This window comes from Meriones unguiculatus, chromosome 16 (assembly GCF_030254825.1).
Source record: "Meriones unguiculatus strain TT.TT164.6M chromosome 16, Bangor_MerUng_6.1, whole genome shotgun sequence".
NCBI classification, from domain to species: domain Eukaryota; kingdom Metazoa; phylum Chordata; class Mammalia; order Rodentia; family Muridae; genus Meriones; species Meriones unguiculatus.
The window spans coordinates 43242890-43270305 of NC_083363.1; the positions used below are offsets into that span (position 1 = coordinate 43242890).

A 27416-nucleotide genomic window follows, 5' to 3' on the forward strand; every position below is an offset into this window, starting at 1 on the left:
CTTATAAAGGAAAACAGTTCATTGGGGCTGGTTTATAGTTCAGAGGTGTAGTCCATTTTTAAGACCAGCGTCCACACTTTCCAACTACCTTCCTATTGAAAGACCACCCTTGAGCATTTAGAAGACAGCACTCATATCCACAAATGTACATTCCATTTCTGTCCATTTTTTTGTTCCTTGGCATGCCTTCAGGGTCTTTGTATAGTTTGGAAACTTCATTTGGTGACAAGAGATAGCCAGATGGGACTCGGTCTTCTCCATTATTTGGTGATTTCATTTAGATCATCTTTATATATGTATGTATTTTAGAAAGTTTCTGCTGTATTTAGGTTCCCATACTATACCTCAAATGGCCCTTAATTTTAGCATATTTAGCATATCTCTCCCCATTTTTTCTTCCTCATCCCATTCCAACCTCCCCCTCCCCACTTGATCCTCTCATTCCATCCCCCTATCTCCCCATAAGTATCTATTCTATTTACCTTCCCTGGGGAAATCTAGGTGTCACTCCAATCTTTTACTCTACATCTAACCTCTGTGGTTCTACAGATTGCAGCTTGGTTATCATTGCCTTAATAGCCAATATCCTCATATAAGCAAATACATACCATATTTGTTTTTCTAGGTCTGCATCACCTCACCCAGGGTGATTTTTATAGTTCCATCCATTTACCTGCAATTTTCATGATGCCATTTTTAACAGCTGAGTAATATTCCATTGTGTAAAGGTACCACATTTGCTTTATTCATTCTTCTGTTAAGGGACTTATAGGGTTTTCCCCCCTCAACTTCTGGCCCTTATTATAAGTAGAGAAGCAATGAACATGAATAAGCCAGTCTTTCTGGGGTAGGATTAAGGTAGATTCCTAAGAGTGATACAGCTGGATCTTGATGTAATTTGATGCCCATCTTCCTGAGAAGTTGCGACCCTAATTTCCATAGTGGCAGTGCAAGTGTGTTCCCCCACCAGCAGTGGAGGAGTCTTCCCCTTACTCCACTTCTTCTCCAGCATGAGCTGTGGCTTGTTTAACCGACCTTGAGGCTGGATCTTTTAAACTCTGCCTCCATGCCAGGGTCTCAAAGAACAGAGATGTTACTACAATGCTTCTAAAAAGGAACACTTACCATTATTAATTTTTATTGATTTTTATTTGAAACTTTCCGAAGTGTCATTTACAAAACATTCATGAAAGTTTATTTTCTAAGGAAGAAGCTTGGAAACTACCCAGTAATTCCTCATCTTGTAGAAAAGAAAACTGATACCCAGAAAGGTCAAAGGACTTGCCCAAGGGAACACAGAAGCAAACAGAAAAGAAAAGAAAAGCTTTCTGATGTTAAAAAATAAAACTCATCCCTCTTAATACTCAGTGTCCCAAGGTCTCTCACTCTCTGCTTATTATCTGGCTGTGGGTCTCTATATTGCTTCTATCTACTGCAAGAGGCAACTTCTCTGGTGACAGCTGAACTACACATTGATCAATGGGTATAACAGAATGTCTGTCGTTAGAGACATTGCATTACTACATTCCTTTAGGAAAACAATAGTATTTTGTTTTCCCCTAGGTCCATAGTCTATCTAGGTTAGGATGCTTGGCCACCACAGTGGTGTCAGGCATGGATTTCACCATGAGATGTCTTTATCAAACTCCTTCCTTCAGGGAACTATGCAGAAGGGGGGGGGGAGAAAAAAGAAAAACTGTAAGAGCCAGAGGGGTGGAAGACACCAAGGAAAGAGTGTCTTCTGGACACAACAGGACTGATACAGATAGGAACACACAGAGCCCGTGGCACTTGCACAGGGCCTGCACATATCCAAGCCAGCTTGGATCTCGGTGCTGAGATGGGAGGTAAACACTCCCAAACCCTTACCAAGAACCTGTCTCCACAAGTGCCAGCAAAGGAAAAATGAGTTTTCTCCAATGCAGTCCCACTTAAAAGCAGGCCCCATGCCCAGCAGAAGATGACCAACACAAAATGAAGTCAAAGATACTACTGGAGATTTTCTTTTAACTTTACTGGTCTTTCACATCTATGTCATGATTGCGTTTTTAAAAGTTTGGTTGGTGTGTGTCTCTCCATGTATTTGATTCTGTTTGTTTGTTTTCTTTTGTTCTGGTTTGTTTGGTTTTTACTTCTCTGTTTTCCAAAGAGAGAGAAGAAGAAGAGGTGGAGTTGGAAGGGTGAGGAGTTGGGAAGAGGTGGGAAGGGAAAACTTTGATCAGAACATATTATATAAAATTATTTTCAAAAAAATAAGTCACAACATAAAAATCCTTTTCTGTCTTTATCAAAATTCACAAATGTGAATTTTAGAACATACTTCCCACGTAACATTAATTTTTCCCAAATGTCTCTTGTACTTATGAGATACTTCAGCCTTGATGTTATTCATTGTATGTGTTTATTCATGCTTTAAAGGTTATGTTTCTGCTCTACATCTTCTCCTAGTCTTTATTTGCAAATTTTTCCCTCATAGACATGTACTGGTCTATTGGTTACATTTTAAAACAAAATTGTTTAGTGTGCTTACCCTTCAAGACTGCTCCTTTTTAAAGCAAGAATATGAAAAATATCTGTGGTGGCAGAAGCACCTGTCCTTCTGTGTTAGCTATGGCAGAGGGACACCTGATCCCATTTTACATGAAATATTACTAACAATGTGCACTGTAGCTCTGTGTCTGTCTGCACCGCTTATTCAAGCCTCCCATTTCCATTCCTTAGGCCCTATATCTCTAGAGACAGATACCTGAAAACTATCACAGTTACCAGTCTGCATCCACCACAATTAACCAGAAAATTCTAAGGATTTCAAAACATCTAAAATGTTTAGTAAAGTCACTATTGTTCATTGAAGGTCCAGAGACAGTATTACTCTTTAGTTACACTGATTTATAAATTTACAAATAATTTCTAGAAAATACTTACTTAAAACTTCACAAATGTGCTAGGACTGATGGGATAGACATGGGGATCTCAGAAGGCCAAGGTAGTAGGATTCCAACTTCAAGGCAAGCATGGACTATGTGACTAGAACCTGTCTTCAAAGGCAAGTGCACAAAGGAAGTATTGACTAAGTATTATGGGTAAATGAAGAAACACTTTCTTTACAGTGTTTGCCTCTATCTGGATAACCATAAAATATCAATTTAGAGATAATTCCACACAATTTTTATTTCATACTTATTTTATTGAGAAAAGTTCTCACCATGTAACCCTAGTTGGCCTAGATCTCATTGTGAAGATTTAATTTTTAGAAACAATCTTGTACAAATATTTCCTCCCCTCTTGCTTCCTCATACCGAAATCACAGAAAGCATGTGTAATTTCAAAGCCCTGTAGAGCTGAAAGCAAGTGCTTGCATTGCATTGTCTCTTCTTCAAAAGTAATTTTTCAATTGATCTTTAATTTAAATTTGATTTTAAAAATATGCAATAACAGCCATCCAAGACATATGATCATTAATATATTCCTAATAGAATAATGATGGAACAATAAGGAGCTATGTTATCATAGTAGAACAAGGCATCACCCAGCCTTATATAGGGTTCCACAAACAATAAAACTTGTGATGAGTAAATGATCCAAGTGGACCCATGCAAAGGCTTCTCTCTATCCTTGAGAAAGGGTAACCCCAACTGTCCTTTAACTCACTATATAGACCAGACTGGCCTGAAACCCACAAACATCTTCCTGCCTCTGTCTTTTGCGTGCTGGGACTAAAGGTGTGTGCACCACATCTGGCTTGCTCTTTCTTTCTTTTTCTTTCTTTCTTTTTCTTTTCTCCCTTCCTTGCTTCCTCTCTTTCTTTTTTTTTATTTTGATCCTTTATTGATTTGTAAATCCAGGACAAAAATAATCCTGGAAAAAAACCTAAATAATTCAAAATTACTCACGTTCTGATTTCCAAAAGAATTAAGCATCCTGGGGCTGTGGGGAGTGTGTTAAATACATGATGGAAGAAAAAAAAATGTTAAGAACACCCATCTTCACTGAGCCAAGCTGGTAGGAACCTATGCTCTTCTGACACTCAGGTAAGTATTTTTAGACTATGACAATAAATTAAATCACATGCAAAATTGTCTACAGGTAAATTATGTTCTTATTCTTCAATATGCATTAATTGAACTGCAACCATCCCCAATTTGTAGCTTAATACATGGGGCTTCAGGACTTTAAATATGTTTTATTCTGGAATGGGAGATGTCAGGGCTTAATCTCAGCACAATTATCCTGGTTTTAAAGTGTTAGATTTTCCTCTTTTACTGTTTTTGTATTCAGGGAAGACAAGAAAGAGAAACTCAAGAAGATAATTTAATGGGGGAGGGAGGTCCAGGAGGCATCCTACAAAGGAGCCAATGTAAAGAATGGTGGGAGTTAAGGATGTTCGGGTAAGTAGGAATTACATTTTTTGCAAGGGGAAAAGGAGAGTGCTGAAAGTTGGTTGAGATTGAACATACATTTTTCTGAAGTCACAAACCTATTCCAAAAACTGCCAGCAGAGGTCTCCATGCTAGGTGAGTTTCCTTTGCAGCCGTGTTTCTTAACGTTTATTGGACAACACTCCCTTTATCTGTGTCTAAAAGGGGGTGGGATTAATAACTCACCTCCTTGCAGTAATAAACTGCAGTATATATGCGTAAGACTGAACGCGTGGGTGTGCCGACCCAGGCTGTCTCCAGAGCGCTCCTACCAAACTGAGCGTGTGTGCCCAGAAAAATAAATATAATTATGAAATTGCCTATTTTATCAGTTTCCCCTAAAAATTCAAAATACTGTCTCGCCTTTGCATCTGTGTTTGCCTGAATTCGTGAGAAAAATCTTTTTGTGAGAGCTATGAATAGACCTTAAAGGAAATTTTAATAGAATGTGGAAAATAGGAAGGTCTCCATTTACAAATAATTTTCCTCAGAGGTTCAGTTTTTAATTTATACATTTTTGAAGGCTTAAACTTTTGAAAGTATTTCTAAAGTTAATTGGAATGCTACGAGTCGGATTTTTTAAATGTTCTTAGTCTTAATGTGTTTTCAAGAACCAAGTGGTGTGGGAAGGATTGCTTTGAAAAAAAAAAAAAAAGGCGCTGTTCGTCGTTTGAGTCTTCAAAATTCCTACAGAGGGCGCCGTTGCCCGTTCAATGAAAGAGGAAATGTTTCCCTGAGAAACGTTTGCGGTGAAATAGCTGGGATTTTTCACAAAATGCCACATCGCAGAATTAACAAGGGTTTCTATTCTCGTGATGCATTTCTTCGGGTACTTACCCATGTATGTGTGCATATATGTATGTATGTATGTATGTTTGCTTTGTTCTTAATAAAACCAAACTTACTTTTAATGTTTTGAAAAGAACTTATATAATGTTTAACAAACCCCAAGCGCATTCCTACTTTCAAAAAATATCTAATATTAAGATAAAATAAAATACAAGTGAAAATCTGAAACTCTACATAAATGAGGCTACAAAGCAGTCATGCTGACAACTATATTATCTATTTAGATAGTTTCATATGTAAATCATACCTTCAGTTTTGTTTGGTTTTATTAACCCTTGGAATTTATTTCAGATTAATCAGTGATATGTCCAAAAGTGATTTATAACATAAATAAACGCATATATAGGAAAAATAAGGTTTTTTTTTTTCAAATGTATTTTGGTTTGGGTTGAGGTTATCTTTAGATAAGTAAAGCCTAGCAGTTAAAGATTTGAGAAATGGGGACTATTCTTACTAAGTTTGTGTCTGGAGAATTTTAATTTCCAAATAATACCTATCTCTCAATCAACCAGAGGCTGATTGTAGTTGGTGAAGGGGTGTGGACCCCACATTAAGGCCTTCCACACAAGGACATCAAGAAGAAGGATTTTCCGTCTTCTAACCAATTCTGGTGTGGAAAGGGATAACATCCCAGCTGACTCTGGAAGACTAGCCTGGTTCTGTGTGGATTAAGATGTTAATTTTTTAAACAGAGGGGAAGGGAAAGAGAAGGGGAAGGAAGGAAAGAATAAAATAAAGAAAGAATAAAAAGAGGGAACGGGAAAGAAGGGGGAGAGGGAGGGGGAAGGAAGGGAAGGATGGGAAGAACGGAGAAAGGAGGAAAACGGCGAAAATAAAAACCAACAGGGAATAGAGAAAGGATGCTTCTCAAGTTCCGTCTGAAGCTCCCTACACTTCCTTCATTTGACTTACGGTGAATTAATAATGATGGTAACAACAATAATAAAGCTGCAGAATTGTTCGTTGTGCGAGGCAAGAGTCCGAAGCGTGGCTCTTAGGAAATTTAGTCTTCTAGTCTCCCTAGTTTTCCCTGAGCCTCTGCTCCCAGAGCCTCCGACCCTGCCGGAGCCCTAGAATCCTGGGCTCTAAGACAATCACCCTTTACAGATTCACTCTCATCAGGTTTAATAACTTCCACCCCAAATTACCCCAACCCTCCTCATTCCCTCCTGTCATTTATTTTCTGCCCCAGGGGCCAAGATCTTCAGCGCCTCCCTACTGGCTCCAGGGAACCTTCCGCATCCAGAGAGTGGGAAAACAACTGAGGTGGTGGGAAGGCTAGGAAGAGAGGGAGCTGGTGAATCTAGAATTCCTCAAGAAATTAAAAAACACTGTGTCTTACAAGGCGCCCATTTGAGGTTAGGCTAACACTGTACTTGTTATTCAGGATTTCAAAAATAACATTATAAAAACTAAACTACACAAATCACATATCCAAAAGAAAGTCTCTCCCAAACCAAACTGACCAAACAAAATTAACTTTTGTATATCCTATAATATTTCCCGCTATCTCCCTCAACAGCATAAACCTTAATAAACCTCTCACAGATCCAGGTGTCCATTTCTTGAATCTACCAGGTTAAAAAAAAAAATCACAAATTACAAACAACAAACAGATATAAAATGCCATACACCTCTGTAAAAGATCTCCAAATTAACATTGGGGGCTTTGTTGCTTCCAACCTGTGGGGGAAAGAACTTAATAAAATGGAGACTCCAGGCAAGCAGAAAGACACTAAAGCATCCTCAGAAAATATTCAACCATCCCTAAAGCAAGATATTCAAGTTCCCAAACTGTCAAGGAAAATGAGCAAAAATATCAGAAACCATTGTGGTAAATAGTTTTCTTGTTGTTCTACAATGATAGGTTTTTTTGTTGTTGTTGTTTTGTTTTTTTTAGGTGCATCTCTGTCAATATGGAAAAAAAAATCTCTTAAACTCAACAGATTTTTAAAATATTCTCCTGAACACACAATAATGGAAAAATTGTATTTTAAAATTTCATTAATGGACCTCTTAAAAAAACTGTAGAAAATTAGGGAGCCGATGTCCCCGGTTTCTCGTTATCAATTGTTAAAACACTTTAGTTAGTAGCTGTAATGATTCACCATTTTCAAACAGAGATTTTTAATGCCTCTATTTATGTTACTCGTTTTGAACAGCTATCTTCCTTTTATATGCACGTTTAGTCTGTGGAATTTGTGACACAGAGGTGTTTATGTAACTACTGTGGGTATCCGCGAGTAAATTCGTGTTTATGATTTTTATAATATATGTGTGCATGTGTGTGCGTGTGTGTGTGCATGTGTGTGCGTGTGTGTGTGTGTGTGTGTGTGTGCGCGCGTTGTATCTAAGTCCTGTGTGCAATAATGTTTTTCTGTCTGCTGAGGCTTACTTCTCCAGCCTATTGTTTGAGACAACAGATATAAGTTGCGATGGGAGAGGAGCGTCGGATTTGGTGTGTATCCCCCATTTCCAATTATAGATGGATCATTACAGACAGCGGAGCCCTGAGAAACCAGACATCTGCTCTTCACATGAATGCACTCACCTCCTAGAGACCAGGCTGCCATCATGCTCTGGAAACTCGTGGAGAATGTCAAGTACGAAGACATCTATGAGGTGAGCGGACAACCCCACATGCATTTTAGAGCTTTGGAGACAGAAAACCGGAGCTTCCTGACACCCCAGCTGATAGATTCTAAGCTATTTACCCGTAGATTTCCGGTCCGGTTTCTGAGGTTTCCTTAAGTTTTCTAAGGCTCGCTCTGGGAGACTTCGCTCTCCTGAAAGGGAACTTTAAAGGTTGGAATCTGACAAGTTTAATTTAGGAGCTCTTTTTCTTCTCTCTCTCTCTCTCTTTTTCTTTTTCCTTTTTCTTTCTCTCTGTCTCTCTCCTCCCCTTTTTAGGCTCTGGTGGGTAGCGCAGCACCAACCGATTTAGGCAGACAGTCAAGGGAAAAACAATTTCCCCTAGTTTTGAGTAGGGAAGAGAATCGGTTTTTAAGTTTCTCTTCGACTCGGACTTTGGGCTTTTTTTTTTCTTTTTCTTTTCTTTCTTCCTTTTTTCTTTTTCTTTTTTTTTTTTTCTTTTAATAAAATTTCTGAAATCGATAACAACGCTATGCAGGGTGAAGGTGGAGGGTAGACGTGCAGGGAGAGAGGGGGGAAGGACGGGCGCAGGAACAAATTGAGTTCGGTGTGAAGAGAGAGCGCGGTTTATTATTTTTGTTTTTCTCGTGTTTTGTTTCTTTGCGGGTCAGTGGGTTCCAGCAGAGGTGGCAGCGGCCAGCGTGCGGACACTTTAAACGGAGTCTGCCCACACTGGGTGCCCCCGGCTACCAGTCCCCAGGCCAGGGCATCCCGCTCGGGCTCTACCCTCTGCCTCTCCCCGGACGGACTCCCCGGGTGTTTCCGGAGTCCGCTTAGAGCGAGGTCGCCGCGCCGCCCGGTACCCCCGCAGCGTGTGGGCGCGGCGAAGCAGCCCGGGCTGGGGACAGATGCTGGATCCCACGCCACAACCCCGGCGCTGGGGAGACCCCCAGTTGAGCTCGAGAGGAAAGGAAAGTAAGGCTCCTGGGGGACGTCGAGGGAGGGAAGAGGCGCTCTGAATCTTCGGGAAATCAAAGCAGCGGAAAGAGGAAAGAAAGCGAACGGGAGTCAGTGAATCCGGGGGACAGAGGCGGGAGCCGGAGAGGGAAAGTTGAAGAGCAGAAGGCAGAGGTGATGAGACCCCGGCTGCCGGCACTGGCAGCACTAGGCTGGACCACCAGGCGGAGGCGGACAGCCCCAGCTCGCGAAGGGGTCCGGAAAGAAACCCGAGCCGCGAGCCTTGTAGGGGAAGCCGGGGGCCAGTTTCGCAGGGCTTCGCCAGGCCCACCTATGGGGAGTCTGGAGGCAGTCGCCAGCTTCGTCCCCACCGAGCTGGCCGGGTCCGCTGAGTGACTGCCACTCCTTAGGGCGTCTGGCCAGGGCTCCTGGAGCCAGAGCCTTGGGTCCTCCATTCCTAAGACCTCATTTGGAGGTAAATGAAAAAGTGAGGGGAAAGCAACAAAGTAGCAGAGGGGAAAGGAACAAAGTAGCAGAGGGAAAAAGTCAAGAAGAAAATAAGAGGGAGAAAAGGAAGGAGAGAAAGGAGAGAGAGAAAGAGAAGGAGGGAGGGGGAGAGAGAGAGGGAGAGAGACATTTTCTTCTTTCTGGGGTGATTCCGGTTTCGCTTCCTCTTTGTGGTAGTGTACTGAGGGACCGCGTCCCTTCCTAGTGGGGTTCATTTCCATTCGGCCTCCATTTCTTTCCTAACAGACGGTTTTACATTCAAGTCCAGGGCGTTGAACTATGCTAAACAATGCATCACCCACAGCAAACGTGAAGTGGCGGGGCTGGGGCTCCGGTGGAAATAACTCTAGCTCTATGTAGAGGGATTAAAGTAATCAGAGTGATGCTCGTTCTTTGCTTATGAAAAATAAACTACTAAATGGAACAGGAGGGAGGGTGAGGATAAGAAGAGGGGTAAAGAGGGAAGAGAGAAGAGAAAGGGGGAAGAGAAGAAAGGAGAGGGGGAGAGGGAAAGAAAAAAGGGAGGGTGAGAGAAGGGCAAAAAGAGGGGGTAGGAAAGGGAGGAGAGGAGAGAAGACTGGGGCGGTGGGGGGGGGGGGGACGGGAGGGAGGTAGGGAGGAGAGAGAGAGTAAATTACTCCTGGCTGCCTAAATTTTCAGCTGGAAAGCCGGGAGAGCTCGCACACAGCAGGGTGGAAGGAGCCTATTTCAGTCTGGACTACGGTTGAAGTTTAACCGAAATGGCAGTCAGGCCAGTTGAACGGGTTCCTAAAACATCCCAAAAGATTTTCTGTTGCCCCTGGCTTTGCCTGGAAAGGATATGTTTAGTGTGCTTGAAGACCAATCGCATATATTCTAAATCTAGGTAAAAATTGCAGGCTTTAAGCACTAAAGAGGAAAAGGGTGCACAAAATGTCCCATGCCCTCATAGGTCCTTAAAGAAGAAAGAAAGAAAGAAAGAAAGAAAGAAAGAAAGAAAGAAAGAAAGAAAGAAAGAAAGAAAGAAAGAAAGAAAGAGAAAGGAGGGAAGGAAGGAAGAAAGGAAGGAGAAAGGAAGGAAGGAAGGAAGGAAGGAAGGAAGGAAGGAAGGAAGGAAGGAAGGGGACAGAGAGCGAAAGAAAGAAAAAGCCTCATCTTCTGCATACAGAAAAAGTCTGTGTGGCTCGCAGTAGAACATAAACAAACAGGCCCACCCATTCACTTTTCTCTCCCCTCCAGATGACCAGGCAATGCCTTCCTAGTTTGGTTTTTAAACCTCACACCACGCACCCAGGGCCACCACCTCCTCCCCTGCTGTTGGGAAAGTCTCCCTCTGTATACAAGAACACCTACATTCTCTGGGAGCCCCCAGCCTGGCTCCCCCACACCGCCGAATCCAGAAAGCAGGAGGCTGCCTTGGGAGAGCAAGAGAGCGTCCCAGCTCAGTTAATTGAAGTTCTGCCTCTTTCCTGCTAAACTTTTCCCCCAGTCTGCCTCCGCCAGCCCCCTGGTCTGATTACATCTAGTAATTCTCCACTGAATGAACGTCATTTACAATAGTGGAGGAGCTCTGAGCTCGCTGCTGCTTCACGCTCCATTTGTCCTCCATTCTCCCTTTAAAGTACTCGTGTAATATTAATAGTCATGAATATCAATTATTATGAGGCGGTGTAGGCAAGCGGAGGGAGGAAGGGGCGCCCGAGCAGTCTGAGCCCAGCTTCGGGTGGAAGAGGACTGTTTGTGGAGCCCCCAAAGAACCCGCGGAAGAAAGAGGCCAAAAAGACAGTGAGAGACAGATGAACGGTTCGGCCTGTCTATGACAGGCACCTCCAATCTTCTTGGAGAGGGATTTTTTTTTTTTTTCTTCTTGGATGGCTTGTCCTGGAAACACCTCAAGCTCAGCTCCTATGTCCAGCTCGCTTCTCTGCTGGACTCCTTGATTTTTGAAAATTCATTGTTTGATTTTGAGCAGTAACCAGGCTTTTTTTTCCCAGATGTTAGTCCACACCTACTCATCCATGGTGAGTTCAGATTCCCGTTGTACCAGAAGTGCATGCCTTCTCCTCTCGCAGTCTCTCCGTCTCTGCATCTCTCTGTGTGTGCGTGTGTCCTCCCTCTGTCTCTCCGTCTTCCTTTGAGTGCCTTTGGCTTGGTAATTTAGCACCATAATTGGAGGAGGCTGCAGCTGCTTCTCTCTGCATTGTGTGTTCCCTGTCTGAGCTCCGAGAGTCAGCTGGGAGGGGGTGAGGCTGAACTGAAAAACTTTTTATTTGTCAATGCAGTTTGGAAATTTAGCCGGCTGTGTCCACAGGAAGAAGCAGGGGCCTTTGCCACTTGCCATTTTCACAAAAGGATGGGGAGAAACTTTAAGTATCCCACACTTCTGCCCCCTTCTTTCCCTTGGCTTACACTCCGGAGAGGAGTGAGGGTACGGTGTGTTTTGGGGGTGGGGGGCATCTCCTTCCCTCCCGACCTCAACTCCTCATTTTAACACCCTGAGTATAATAGCATGTGATATGGAAGGCAAGCTTAGAAATAACTCCTGCAAACCACAACTCAATTTAACATGGGCTTAGGGTGTGATTTCAGAGGAGATCCATTTCAATCAAACACTAAGTTATTTAATTCCTCTTGGGGAGGGAGGGGTTGCTGGAAGCTCCGATCAGGCAGATTCCTCCCTGCTCTGGGAATCTCCTGCTTGTGTGAGCCCCCGGGGTCAGCCAGCTACCTGCCAGTGGCGGCAGAAGTTGGTTTTTCAGCCACCACAGCACCACAGCTATTAGGAAGTTGTGTTTGCTGTACTTTGGATCTATAGAAGAGGCAAGAAACACTTAGAAAAACAACCACCGCTTGAGTCCTGCATTTTGTTTTTTCTCCTAAATCAAGGCTTTGAGCTCTCTCTGTCCACACACGATTCCTTCTCCTCTCCCTTTTGCCTGCTTTGCACTCTCAAAAGATGGCTCTTAGGCCGGGTAGTGGGTGAGCTTCCGATTTCTGTTGTTATTAAGTCTCCTCAGGCTTCCCGTGTGGAACTGTTGACATATTACCATGTGGCCCTGCGTCAGCTTGGGGTCTAAGGTTTAGACTCTTTGGTGTTTCACTTATCTTGGGAAAGTTCTACAGAAACCGAACTTCTCTCTCTCTCTCTCTCTCTCTCTCTCTCTCTCTCTCTCTCTCTCTCTCTCTCTCTCTCTCTCCTTTCTCCTTCTTTTCCTTCTGTCCTCTCTCCTCCCAGGACCGGCACGATGGCGTCCCAAGCCATAGCTCGAGACTGTCTCAGCTGGGCTCTGTGTCCCAAGGGCCCTACTCGAGCGCCCCGCCGCTGTCCCACACACCATCCTCGGACTTCCAGCCACCCTACTTCCCGCCCCCCTACCAACCGCTACCCTACCACCAGAGTCAAGACCCCTACTCCCACGTCAACGACCCCTATTCCCTGAACCCTCTGCACCAGCCCCAGCAGCACCCCTGGGGACAACGACAGCGCCAAGAGGTGGGCTCAGAAGCCGGCTCTCTCCTGCCCCAGCCCCGGGCAGCCTTGCCCCAGCTCTCTGGCCTTGACCCCCGAAGGGACTACCACTCTGTCCGCCGGCCGGACGTGCTTCTCCATTCGGCACACCACGGCCTGGACGCCGGCATGGGCGACAGCCTCTCCTTGCACGGCCTTGGGCATCCTGGCATGGAAGACGTGCAGGTAATTCCAAACAAACAAAAGACAAACGTAAAAGATAAGAAAAGAAGAATGCCGGGGGAGCGAAGAGGAGGCGGGAGGGACGCGCTGGTCTTCTCTGGTGGGAGCAGTTGTCGTCCTTAGAACCGGACTGACCGGACCGTACGAAACTTTGTGTTTGAGTGTGTGGCTAGAAAGTGGCGGTTTCTAGAGATCCGTTTGTGAATGACAGGACGGCTGGAAATTAAATCTTGAAGGGGGAAATACTTTCGTGATAGTTCTCAGTCATTGCCATGAAGGCTAATGGTTTTTATCCTTACTCAGCGACTGTGCTTGTGTATTCTCTATTGTTTTGTGTGGAGAAGTTGGCGAAATAGCAGTATCCCCGCAGTGAGGCTGTCCCTCTGGCTTGGTAGGCTGTCTAGAGAGCATAGCTCTAAGCATGAGGGCGAAAGGGCCCCTGCAGGCTCCAGGTGCTCTCTCTGGTTTGCAAAGCTGTGCTGAGAATGACAATGCGCTCGTCAGGAGAGCCCTTAGCTGTGTTTGTTTAAGGCCCCTTTGCTTTGAATTTCCAAAAGCTGCGGAGCTCCATTCCCCCAACAGAATCCTAGAGCCGCCACCTGACAAGCGGATCTTTGCTAGGGACCGACTGGGAAAGCTGCCGTTGGGTTCCGCAGTGCCTGAGGACAGGCAGCATTTTGGAAATTTCGTCTCTTTGAGGGCCAATAATTGACCGTAAAGCTAGTTGTCACCCCTACCCAACGTTACTATTCCTCTCTGAAGAGGTATCACGTGTTTATTTCTTAAAACAAAAGGTTCAAAACACACTCCCTACCCACCCGCTATCCCATTTGCAACCTACACAAAGGAGGCTGACTTGGATAAGAATATTTAGTTAAACTAAACCAAGAAACATCAAAGAAACGATTCCTAAATACTGTCAGGGTGATCCTGAACAGTTCTGCTTCACCTACCCAGCCAAATTTAAAAAGTCTCCAGAAAAGATAAATATTGTTGTAAAGCATTTAATTGACACTTGGATCTCATTGGCATAGTTGAATTTGTTATGCATCACTGTGGACTTACCTCCGAAGCAAAGAAAAACAAAATGAAAAAGAGAAGGTAGCCAAGTCCTTTCTCTTTGCTAGGAAAAATAAAATTAAAAAAAAAATTAAGATCAATCAAAATGTGGTGACAGTGCCAAACACTATCTTGTGGTCCGTGGTGGTTCATTGTTTTAGAGGGTCCTTGTTATTATAAAGGGAGAAATCACCTGATCTGAGGCTGGATTCACCCACTGTGCCAAGAGTGATTGTTTGGTTGATTTTACTGAACTGTGCCTATCTGGAGGTATTTGCTGATTTCAGAATACCATATAAGAAAAGAAATATTGAGTTGTTTTTTTTTTTTTTAATGCATAGGAACAATATGCATGGGGGGAGGTTTTAAATTAACCTTTCTGAGTACGGTTCAAAGTACTGAATAATGAAGGTAGACCAAGAACACGTCTCCCCATTACCCTGGCTACCACTGCACATTCCCATCACCACTGGGGACATTAACATCACCCACTACCTCTACCACCACCCTGAAGGCCGAGGAACTCAGGCAACTGAGCCTGGAATATCACTTAAAAATAGACAGAAATTTTCTTTGCTTTTAGAATGTTTTCCTTAAGTTTGTTGTTGTTGTTGTTGTTTTGGCTTGGTTTGGTTTTGGGTGTTTATCTAAATGCAAAGGGAGAGGACAAAACAAGGCCACGGAAGTGCTTTTGGGAAAATGTAATAATCAAAGCAACTTGATGGATTTAGAGCATTTAAGATTCAAAACCCAGGATGATGCCTGAGCTGATTCAGTTTGCTCAGAGACTGTGGGAATAGAGAGCGATCTCTGCTTCCCTCTTCTTCCCCCCAGCTGATAACCTGGCAACATGGGAAGGCCTTTGGGATCTTCTCCAACAACAGCCCTAAGTGTGAAGAGTACTAGGAATACATCCCACGCCAGCCTCCAAGGTGAAATAGCTATGTACTGATGGGCTCAGTGTGGTCTCAGTGAGAGAACTCCTGAGGTTAGGGCAAGGCTGAGATGGCAGAGAGAAGGAAGGAGAAGGTATGTACCTAGGATCAAGAAATGTAACTGATCAGTTCCTACCCTCGTTAGGGTCCACTGCCATGTTCTGGATCTACAGTGCAGATATGGAAGCTGCCAGGTCTCCACACACAAAGCAACAAAAGACCCAAGGGGGTAACTGCATCCTTCTGGTCTCTAGAAGTGACAACAGAGTGGTTTGGCCTGGACTTCAGAGTCACTTGTTCTGTCTCAAGGATCTTGTATCTGTGCATTCAGGACATGAATCCAGGGACCAGACAGCCAGAGGTGCTGCATAGGCCCTATGGGTCCAGCATTGGGGGGATTTCATTTGACCTAGAGGCACACTCATGAGGCCGCCGCCCTGTGAGAGAAAAGAAGGGGAGCTAATTAACCAAATGCTTCTAATATTTTTTTAAATGAAACTATAAAACCCTGTCAATTTCTATTTCAATTTACTCACAGGGGCTATTAAACTAGCAGATCGCTGTCTGGGTTCCGGGTATGCTACATTTCACCCATTGGGGAGGAGGGGCAGTGTTAAAAACTCAGGGGGAAATGGTTACAGGAAAAGAGAATGAGGAGACACCTAGTTGTGGATTTGTTTAGTTGCCATGTAGGCATCTTGTTCTTCACAGCTTGGCCCTCTAGCTTCCCATCACCTCTACCACCCATGAGTATCAAAATAGAAAGCTGCTAAGTGAACCCTACACACACACACACACACACACACACACACACACACACCACTCAAACACACCCTTGTGTCTTAAAGCAACCCCTGGTATCACTTTTAACTAAAGAAGTCTAGTAATTATGAGTCTGAGTTGTTTTTCTGCGCTTCCGCATGCAGTCCTAATTAAATCTTTACGATCCTCCCTGTGACGATTAAGCGCCAGCATGCTGCGTGAATATCCTGTACAAAAACCCAGCAGGCGGCCGTAATTAGATAGAAAATCAGACAAGAGCCTTCTCATTAACTACCACAACTACCCCACGTTGCTGATGAGGCGTAGATACGTATTTGCGCACCAAGAGGAGCGTGAGGTATGGGGGCTCATGGGTCCAGGCCCGTAGGTGATGGGTTTCGCATCCACTAACACAGGCAAATATTTGTGTCCTGGATGGACTCATTGCCCACAGACACACGAGTTTAGAAAAGGAGTGAACTAAGTGTGCGCAACCCTGCGGATACAGGGCCCCCTGAAAACTTACAAACAAGTTTGGTGAAGTATTTTTAAGACACTTTCTCACTACTGAGATGTGTGTGGAGGTCCACCACAATTCAAATGGAGAAACACCCCACCCTCAGCTTTCTCAGACTGGCAGTGAAAAGAAAGAAATGAGCAGAGATGGTTAGAACATCTGATTTCTTAGGCCATGCTTGCTTATTTGTGAAACTCTCTCTCTCTCTCTCTTTTTTTTTCCTTGTGATGGACCCACACTCTGTGTAAGGATGCATCCTGAATGGGTAGGAAATGCTGGGGGAAAAAAAATCTCACTTTTAAGCCCTTTTTTATACCTCTTTATAGGAGTGGGTAACAAATTGGCCCAAACTTTAAGTTCCAAAGGATCAGGAGAAGCAGTTGTGGGATTCAGAAAGACAGTGGGTATTTTCTTTGGGAGTGGGGAGGCTGGAAAGAGAATCTGCTTTTTTGACACCCTGCAATGCACAGCTAGAAAGCCAGTTCCCATGCTTCGTGACAGCAAGGAACTGGCTCCAGCAACTCTTCTCTCAGAAGTGCTGCCAATTCTGAGTTGAAACTTCCCCTGTATCTATGGGATGAAACTGAAGATGGATATTCTTTGTCGTTAGCAAGGTGCTGACTGGGAGGATCCTGTCCTTTGTGTGTGTGCACCAGTATCTGTAGTTCCTGCCTCCATGACAGGTGTGCTCCTTGCTGGAGAGCAGTACCAGCATGGCTGGAGGAGGTGTGTGGTCACTGCACAGGCTCCCGAAGGAACTGTCATTGTGGAGCAAGATGCCCATAGCTCAGGGGAACGTCCGTGGACTGCAGTGGGTGTGAGGTCCTGGAGGCTTTTGTATTGCTGTTTGCATTCCATTCCAAATTGCTCAGACTTTAATTAAAATCCCATAATGTAAACTATTATGTATTGTAAAAATGGCTCTGGGGTTAAATGCACTGTGATAGAAGGAAAAACTGAAATTGCTCTTAGCTAATATTGGTGGGGAAAAAAAATCTTTTAGCTCTTGCCAACTTTTCACAATTCATTTGGACAAATGATTTAAAAGTTTATAAGTCTGTGTAATAACTGTGTTTCAGACAATAACACAGGCAATCCTGCACCCCAGATGTCTCTCATAGGTTCTTTTTTCTTTTTCTTCTACTGGGAAAATTTACCCTTTTAGTGAGTTTCATTTCAATGTCGATTTGGAGATAATAGGAAATAATAGAGACTCCTGTTTAGAATGAAATGATTTATGTATGCAATTCTTTAATATCCAGTCATTTTGAATGGTGATGTTTTTATATTCACAGTCAGTTGAAGATGCCAATAACAGCGGCATGAACCTACTGGACCAGTCAGTCATTAAAAAAGGTATGGATTGTTCCTCCCCAAAGTAAGCAAAGATTTTGATGTCTTTCACTTTGGGACAGCTCATTATTTTATATCACACACACACACACACACACGTTTGTTGTAATCAGTTATTGGTGTCAGATTAGGTAAAAGGGCATGTTGGGACTAAGCAGAATGGAAACTCAATGAGAAACCAGGATTGAGACTTAGAGAGACACTAGCAGTAGCCATTTTTCTCATAATGCATAAGGTAGCCATTCTAAATGCATCTTACGTGACCAAGCCATCATGGTGTGTGGAAATGGCTGAGAAGCCCTGCTTCCAAACGTGTGCTATTATTACTTTGTTCATAACTGAGTTTAGGTGTGTTAAAGTCTGTGTCATGGAGATACCCCCCTCCCCATTTTGGTTTGATTTTTTTTTTTTTTTTGGTGGTGGTGGTAATTTTGTTACCAGTTCTCTATGGTTTATGAGTTGTTTCCTTTTATTATTTTTTTAATTGTGCCAAATGCTTTGCTAAATATGCTCATCCTGAGAGGCTTAGGCAGACTAGGAATGCATCTAAATCTTCTTGCATATGCACTCATGATTTACTATGACTGTGGAATCACCCCATACTGTTAAAGGGCATGTGATATTAACAAATGTTTGCAGTCTCTTGTACAGCTGTAAGCAAAATAATTAACTAATTAAACTAATTAAATGTAATTACAATAACTCATTTCAGGCGTATTGCAGCTGCTTAATTTTTTTTTTCTCCTCTTCTCTGACAGTCACTAAGAGAATGTCTGGCTATTAGAGTAGCTGCTTCAAGGCCTGAATGTCAGTCACATGCCACAAATTTAAGAGTTCGAATGTGTACACAGTGCAATCTTTAATTATCCTGCGGGCTGGTATTGGAAAACATAGTTTTAACGACCATGGAGCCCTTTCTTATTGGGGCTAGAGGAAGATGGTCCTTAGGCTCGGAATCAACAACCCCCAGCTTCAGTCATTTGAGAGTCACTTGAGCCGCTTAACATTCACAAAAATATTTAAAGAAGAGGATAATTTAGAAAGTAATCCATCCAAACTCAAATTGGGCTAGTAGTAGGCAGTTTGTGATATAAGGATTCCAAAGAGGTTAAAAGTATGCTAAAAAAATTTTTTTTTTCCTTTTAAAAAGCCATGAATATGTAGCTTTGAGAAGTAGACAGGGGAAACAGTGGCTGAGTGGTGCCTTCTGGTTCCAAAATGATTTTTAAAATAGGCTTTAAAAATGTTACCGAGCATTTCTCCCTCTCCTCTTTAGATAACACCATCTTCGACTGGTTTGCTCCGGGTGTGCTTAAGCTGGCAAACTGTGCTGACTCTTCACTTTCACTGGTTTCTCTTGAGTCTTCTCTTTTGGTTAATTGCTGGTTGATTGGGATGGGGTAAGGGAGGAGCTTTTCTGTTCCCCTTTGTCACTGTTGTTTTAGTTCTCCCCCCCCCCCTTTTGGTGGAAAGCTAGAACAGCTTAGCTTAGCTCAGGGTTGGGTATCCTAGCAACATCAATTGGCTGGCAGAGCGACATGCCCAGCAGATGACCAATCAGAAATGTTATTAATAGTCGGGCCAATAAAAATATTTGGAACTTAGCTTGCCTAGAAAAATGGGGTTCATGGTTTTCTTAGATGTGGGAAGCATTGGTTGCTGTGTTTGAATACATTTGCCAGAGAAGCATGAATATTTATGCATAAGGCTGTTTCCAGGGATAAAGAAGAGTGTTGACTAAAGTTGCTTGTTCTGTTCTCTGAAACTGCCACATGTTTTCCCCAAAAGCCTTTAAAAGCACGCACAGCTTAAAACACTGAAGTAAACCCCTAATCATTAATTGATTTGGGGCGAGTAGGATAAATATGAACGTTAGTTCAGTTCCATTATTTGATACATGAAATGTGTGCTTTATTACATGAAGAAGAGAGCCAAATATCATATTTTTATCTTTTAAAAGCCACAGGCAAAAGTTGAACAAATGTTTGATTTATTTTTCTAACTCACCAGGAACTACTTAAAATAAAGTTATGGGTTCATTAGCTCCCTCCCTGCCTCTCTTCTCCCATCTTTGCATATTCCCATCCCCAAGAGGGATGCTTCTGTGAGATTAATTCTGTAGAGAGGTGAAAAAGTTTCCTGAACTGAACATTCTAAATTTGAGCAACTAGCGGGGCACATGGTTGCTTAATTTATTTTCTAATGGGCATTTAGACGGTTTTTAGAAAATTATACTTTATTAGTAAAAAGCCAGCATCTAGCCCACATCTATATGTCTCTTATGTTATGAAACCTAATTACCAAGGCATACAAGATTTATTTATCTCTCCAGTCGTGTCATAGCCACTCCTGAAACTTAACTCATGTCATTTTTCTTCCCTATTGATATCATCCAATACATTATGGACTCCCTCTCTTGTTATGTTTGCTATGTGGGCTTAGCTGACATTTCTGAAGTAATTTAGTTAAGAGGAAATGAGTTGTTCCCAGTAGAGAGAGCAAACGAGTGGAGTGAAGGTAGCCAGCGTGATAAATGGCTCTTTCATTTGAAGATCTCCAGAGCTCGTTTACGGCTAATTTTCTGTATTGGCCCCCTTTGAGCTATTAATGCAATCGGCAGGGACCGTGGCCCCTCTCTTCTTAGCTGCCCCATTAGAGCTCCCATTAAGCTGCCTAGTCTCAACTCTATGGCAGGAGTTGGGGAGAGGGGGGAGTAATGAAAGGTGCTTTTTAAACTCTCCTAATCTAAACCGGCAGAGGGTGGTTAATACGATTTGAAGGGGGCTGGTCAATGAGCAATCAATAAAGTAATAATGAGAAGGATTCGGTACATTAACAGTCTAAAAATCCAACGAGACATTAAAAAATCATTCTTAACTCTCAGTTCCATTAAGATTAGGAATCTGGGTGGGGTGCAGTGGGGGGAGTGCCCAGCTAACATAAATGAACATTGCCATCTTCCTATGGCCTAACTTAAAACGCTTACCTAGGCTTGAACAATCAGAGACCAATATGCAATCTGTTTGACACATTAGACAGCAGAAAACATGTCAGAATTTCTTGGAAAGGTTATTGAGGCCGGAGTCCAAGGTTCAAATGCTGTGTCTGTGGGGCATTTTTTTTTATTGGTCTTAGGGATATCCTGTTTGGTTAGTTTCCCTTCAACCTCCACTCTCTTCCATGTTTTTCCCGTTAGTTCTGGCCCCTTCCCCACACAAACACTTTGGTGTGGGTTTTCTTGGAGAGGAAGAATTTTAAAAATTGCCAGATCTCAATTCTAGCAGGTTCTTTTGGGACTCTTCCTTCTTGCCTAGAAGGAATTGCACACAAAGAAGAATCTGAGTCAGTCAGAATCCTGTAAAGGTGTGTGATTGCTCTCAAAAACTTTGTCTTTATGGGGAAGGGTGGAGAGATAGACAGAGACAGAGACAGACAGAGACACAAACAGAGAGAAATATAGATCAGGAATAGTCTGAAACCATACATACAAGTTCAAAACTGGAAAGATCAGACCTTTCTTTCCATTGTCCCAAGTGTGGAAACCTGCAAATGCACAGACTGGAGAAGATAAATGACTTCTTCAAGGTCAAATGACACACTGAAAACTTGATAAGACCTTATATTCAAGTTTCAGGTTCTCAGATTCTGTCATTAAAGGATGCCAACATTGGGTATTGGAGGATATACATGTATATATACACTGGTATATATACATGTATGCATGTGTTTGTGTGTGTTCTTAACACAGTCTCAGTGACTAAGCATATACACCTACTGAACAGGTGGAAGAAAATTTTGAAAAAAAGTAGACTTAAAAGGAGGCAAAGCTGATGGGTAGCTTGTCTGATCATTACTTTTAAGGTGCTAACTCTCTTGGTTGCTTCCCACATTAGCTCTCACAACTGTCAGTTTCTTCCATGACAGGTTCATTCCCCCCTCCCCCATTCCCACACAGGTGTTATCAAATACAGTTTCTCAAATTTGAGGCTTCACCTTGTTGTTGTAGCCCAAGAATCTCTACATAGTCTAGTAGTGAATAATATTTTCTCACGTTTTCCTTCTTTTTTTTTCTTAAAACTTCACCCACTGCCAGAAAACACTATTCTATTTCTCTCTCTCTCTCTCTCTCTCTCTCTCTCTCTCTCTCTCTCTCTGGAATAATTCATGGGAAAAGGAAAGTATGTGTGTGTGTGTGTTTGTGTATGTGTGTGTGTGTGTTTGTGTGTTAAATCTAAAAGTTGGCTTTACCATCCAAATAAGAACTGAAGAGTGGGGTGGGGGGAGGGGGAGCTACTTTTTAATGTATGCACAGAAAATTGTAAACATGTAAAGAACCCAAAGCTCCACGCTGAGTCTTGCTATGCTCCATTTCCTCAGCATTTCCCGCTGTCGCTTTAAACCTATCTCAGTCATCTCTGGGTTCCACGAGCAGGAACAGTGTGCTTATAATTACTAACAAATCAACTGGGCCCTGTTGCTCTCTGGGCTTATTGATAAGCTGGAGGAAAGCGGGAGAAAGATGAAGGGAATGAAATGCGGGGTTAACCAGCTGAGCAAAGCAGGTGTGAGGGCGAGGGGAAGGTAAGCTGATTGGAAGATATGGAGCAGAAGGAAAGCTGGGAAGAGAAATATACAGGGTCTGGTCTAGGGACTTCATTGCTGGGCTAATGGGAAAGAGTATGATTTGGTGTTAGAACCTGAACATTCCAGACACATTGTAAGAACACGATTTTGATAGAAAATGGAAATATAATTGAAAACACTTCTGTTCACCTTGTGAGTTTTTTTTTTTTAGGGAGGGAGAAGGGAATTTCCTAACTCCATAAGCAGGCACATGCATTTGTATGTGCATGTCACACAGGCACAGCCCAGGGAAACAGTAATGTGCTCTCCCTAAAAGAAACAGCTCCTACCAGCTGTATCAGACAGTCCACAACAGTCCAGTTCAAGAACAGGGTATAATGTCTCTCTGAAGGCCTAAGTTTTCAAGAAACTTGACATCTGGAAATTAGAAAATCAGAGGAACTGCTGTTTCAGGAGCACTGGCTTAGTAAGCATCACAGTAACTGTCAACTTACTGGGCTCGTTTGGTTATTAAAATATGCTAGGCAACGGTAAAGATAAGAATGTTGCCAGACATCAATGATGAGATCTTTTACATAATTTATTTCTATAGTTCTCTTGTTAAAACTGCAAAGGGCTATCTATATTTAGGGGAGCTCTTCCCAAACTGATGTCATGCCTCTGCCTAGTAGTATAAATTGCATAAAAAACTTGCATATGAATATGAAATATAGATATCAAGAATGCTATGAAAATAGGAGATTAAAATACATGTGGATACTGTGTACAAGAATTAAATGCCTCCATTCCAATCACCCATTTACAAAGAGAACTACAGTCACCCTTATAAACTCCAAAGATCACTCATGTCTGATGAAAGCATTTTGGCATTTTGCTGCTTTACTCTCAATAGGTAGCAGTCCCTAGTGAAAACAAGGGTGTCCACACAATCAAAATCCTTGTTGCATCTTGACCCTACACCATGAGAGTGCCAAAGATGTTTTCGAATACAATTCCTCCAACTAGAATATGTCTTGGGTATAAACAAGTCTTGAAACTCTGCTGTCTATCAAGAAGTGGTCCAAGGGAATGCTTTGGTGTCTAAATCTACTCCCTTAAGGAAAGAAAGCTCTCCTTACAAGGTTTTGTAATACACTATAAATTAATAAACATCTAACTTTTGGGAATCTCCCCTTAACAACCATGGAGTCTGAATGCTGACATCTGTGCTGTAAAGAGTAAACTGCAAAGAGAAATGCTGCATTGCCTTATCTGTCCTCTAGAAAAGACCTCATCTCATAAAATTCTAGAGCCCAGCATATGACAGAGAGTGCATCTTTTCCTGGCAGATTTATACTTCCCCCCCCCTCCTATACTAGATATATACTTCAACGAGTTCCCCATGGAAGAAGTTAACATGCAGGAAAAGTTCAAAGGAGCAGATTCTTAGGAAGCTGCTCACTGTTTGTCATTCCCCAGCCTTCCACCTAGCTCAGCCTAGTCCTGACATGCAGATGACATGGAAACACAATTAACAGAAATACAGGCTGGAGAGGCTGAGAGCACCGGGGTAGCAGTGGCAACCAGCTGTCACCTCTTATTAACTTCTGCATAAAACATACCTTGAGTGTGGTTTGTTATCAATTACTTGCTGAAATGAGACAACTGGGGCAAGGCAAGACCTCCACCACTCTTAGGAATTACCGTGATTGGTTGATTGATCAGGGCACCTGTTGTAAATCATAACTGCTCCAAACAATCACCAGCCGGTGCCTCCATTTGTAAACAAAATTCGTGTCACTGCTGAATTGCTCTCACTGGAGATGAGCATTTGAGTGCATTTCTAAATGAACCTTGCAGTTATTTTTAAGTCAGGGAAAGCGAGGCTCATTATACGGCAAGAGGCAGCTCATATTCCTCTTCCCTTCTCCACTCCCGCCTGCACCCAACTTTAGCGAAGACCACAAATTTGAGTCCAGAGAAAAGGAATTTCTATAGAGATCATTAGCATTAACATTTTCTCTCAGAGAATGGTGATGTTAATCTTCTCCCCCAAGTACTTATGGAGACAATGTTATTCTGGGGAAGTCCGCGATCAGGATCTCAGCGAGGTGCCCAAGGTCACACAAGAAGCACGTGACCAAATAGGCTAAGTCCAGTGTTTCCCTGATTTGGGCAGGGCTATATCGCAAGTAGCACTCCCATGCCCTCCCATCTCAGGTAAGTTTCCAGAGGAATGATGACATTTGGGTTGGTTCACAGCTCTGGGAACGCAGTGCAGCTGGGAACCACTGGAGCAGCCGACTCCCCTACACTTTCCACTTGGTGGCTGCCCCGTGGCTTTCCCAGATGACACGTCCTGTCCTATCAACCATCAGTCAGTTGGGTTGAAGCCCGGTCACCTTTACGGAAACATTTTTCTTCCTCTCTCCGTCTCTCCCTAGTTCCTGTCCCTCCCAAATCTGTGACTTCTCTAATGATGAATAAAGATGGCTTCTTGGGAGGAATGTCAGTCAACACCGGCGAGGTATTTTGCTCAGTCCCAGGCCGTTTATCTCTACTCAGTTCAACTTCAAAATACAAAGTCACTGTGGGAGAAGTTCAGAGACGGCTCTCGCCCCCTGAATGCCTCAATGCGTCTCTCCTTGGCGGCGTCCTCAGAAGGTAAAGCAAAATAAAACAAACAACAACAACAACAAAAACCACACACACACACACACACACACACACACACACACACAAACTTGATCTATTAGCGGATAGTGGAGGGGGGTGGAGATTGAGAAGTCTGACGCGGTTGCCTAGCAACTCTGAGTCGAAGCCCAGCCCACATGTGATTCCAGGGGAAGGCTGTGGCTGGGTGTCTGGCGTTCCAGACCGCACTGCACATGTGCAGCCCTTCTAGATAACCCAGGATTGGGAACCTTTTACTTTCTTGTCTGTGCACGGCTCTCAACTCCGTGAACTCGGTATCTGGGGCATGAGCCTAAGTTCAACCTAGAGCTTAGGTTGAACTCTCCCCACCACACAAGCTCATTTGAAGCAGAAAAGGCAGTTTCCACCATGCTATCCATATAATCTACGTTTTACTAGTTTTAAAATACAGACGACTGCACTAGTATATTACCCTCTCCATTCTTAAAAATCTGTTTTCTAGATCTTTGACCTCCCTTCAATGACATCACATCTCACAGCGTTAATAGTACTTTATAACTATCAGCAATCACTTTCTGCAGCTATGTATTTGCTCTCCAATACTGCAACTGTTACAATGCTTGGGCAGATGTCTGGTGACGATGAAGGAAGAAATAGTTACTTTTTTCCCCCTCTTCAACAGTTCTTGCAACATCTGGACCTTTGGCACCGTACTTGCTAAGTTGCTTTGTGTAACACAAAACTTTCTGAAATTATAGCCCATTTTAGATGCTCTCCATCCCCTTCTTTCCTAAAAGTGGCTGGCAGAACAGTACAGCAACAGGATCCGTGCATGGTAGCCAGTTTCCTTCTATTTTGGCCCAGCCCTTAGGGGACATGGGGAGTCTAGAGGGAAACTAGATGTTGGTGTGATGAAGGAAAATTCTTAGTTTGAACCTAGTCTACAGCCCTTGTTTGGTTTAGTTAGTTTTTCAGGTGAGTCCTTTAAGCTTCAGACTCAGGCTGTATTTATTATTATTATTATTATTATTGTTATTATTATTATTATTAAATTTTGAGACAAGGTTTCTCTATGTAGCTCTGGCAGTTCTATAAATACTTTGAAGACCATGCTGGCCTCACCTGAGAGATCTGCCTGATTCTGCCTCCCCGGTGCTGGGATTAAAGGTGTGCATCACATCTTGGTGTTGAGAGAGTGGGGATGTTTTAATCCAATTCCTGGACACGAGTATATAAAATTTATGGGTTGAGATAATGAATACAAAGAGCTTATTGTATTAACAAGCTCAAAAGTATTAGTACTGCTGTTATTATGACGACAAAGATTAATAGATTACAAATGTTAGTCTTCTCCCCACTTCTAAAACTCCTCTATTATGTAGTTATTATTATCTGTTTCTCCTTTAGAAGCCTACCTGTTTCTGGAACCTAGCTCTGTATTTTTTCCTCTTCTTTTTAAAAATCTTGGCTTGATTCTGCTGTCCCCACTGGCTCCATGGCAGGGAGCCCCTGCCATGTACCTGGGATGATCAATATTTACCTTTTCTGGAACCACTATCCTACATTCTAATTATTCCCATCTGGTGTCATTTCCCCCATCACAATAATAATAATAATAATAATAATAATAATAATAATAATAATAATAATAAAGAGTTACTCCTTAATGTTCTGTATTGCAGAAATTAAGCAAACTAATAATAATAATAAAGAGTTACTCCTTAGTGCTCTGTACTGCAGAAATTAAGCAAACCTCAGCAAACTATCAGCAAATAACTGTAAGGAAGGGGTGCAGGGAAGTGCTAACCTCAAGTTAAAGCCTCTTCAAGCTCCACTGGGCTCTAGATTGCTAACTCTAAACTTTGTTTCAGGAACACTTTGAGGTTAATCAGAATGTTAATTCTTGCAATTGCAGAGCCAAATCGAAAAATGGGGGGAGATCCTTGAGAGAAAGGCTAGAAAAAATCGGTTTGAATTTACCCGCGGGCAGGCGCAAAGCAGCAAATGTCACGTTACTCACCTCCCTGGTGGAAGGTAAGCAAGACTCATGGTGGCCGTTTCACGAAGTGGCTGAGCCTAACCGTCGGCTGGAGGCTGACATTTTACCTTTCATGATTAACTGGAAATCATTGTGATCGTTGTGCCCTTATGAGCTGGATGTCAAGGGACTGCAGGAGAGAAGTTCAAAGGTCTTTTTACTTAGAGAGGGCCAGCAGTTTTCGAGAAGCAAACACAAGGTATAGAAAGGTTCTTATCCTCTGAATAAATAGGATAACCTCCAAGTGAAAGCAGGGTTCACTTCCCTTGCCACAGTGGCTGAAGCATCCTCTACTTGAACTCCTACAATACCATCTCTGCAAGCTGCAATCCAAACTCTTTGTGCTCCCCCAACTTCACCTGTATTACTAGTAAAAAGCAAGTGGTATTGGTGAGGACAAAGGCACTTGCTTCCCAGCCTGATCATGTGCCGCCCATCTTCGGGTGTCTCACAAGGTAGAAGAAGACCTTCCTGGTTTTCCTTCAACACATGTAAGAAAACATACAGTGTCAATGAATTTTAATGGAAATTTTTAAAACTC

At 42.9% G+C, this 27416-nt stretch overlaps 1 protein-coding gene across 3 annotated transcripts in view; it reads left to right on the top strand.

Annotated features, from left to right (window-relative positions):
* Positions 1 to 7583: 7583 nt before the first annotated feature.
* Positions 7584 to 27416, top strand: part of Tfap2b (transcription factor AP-2 beta) — a 28895-nt gene continuing 9062 nt past the window's right edge. The window contains exons 1-6 of one of the 3 annotated variants that reach the window (XM_060369710.1): positions 7584 to 7889; positions 11297 to 11323; positions 12538 to 12996; positions 17562 to 17622; positions 24627 to 24846; positions 26753 to 26871. In XM_060369710.1, coding sequence (XP_060225693.1) covers positions 7809 to 7889; positions 11297 to 11323; positions 12538 to 12996; positions 17562 to 17622; positions 24627 to 24846; positions 26753 to 26871 — 967 coding nt within the window. In that variant the 5' untranslated portion in view covers positions 7584 to 7808. Of the gene's footprint in view, positions 7890 to 8470; positions 8835 to 11296; positions 11324 to 12537; positions 12997 to 17561; positions 17623 to 24626; positions 24847 to 26752; positions 26872 to 27416 lie in introns of those variants that run through there. The other 2 variants (XM_021648331.2, XM_060369711.1) reach the window with 2 other exon arrangements.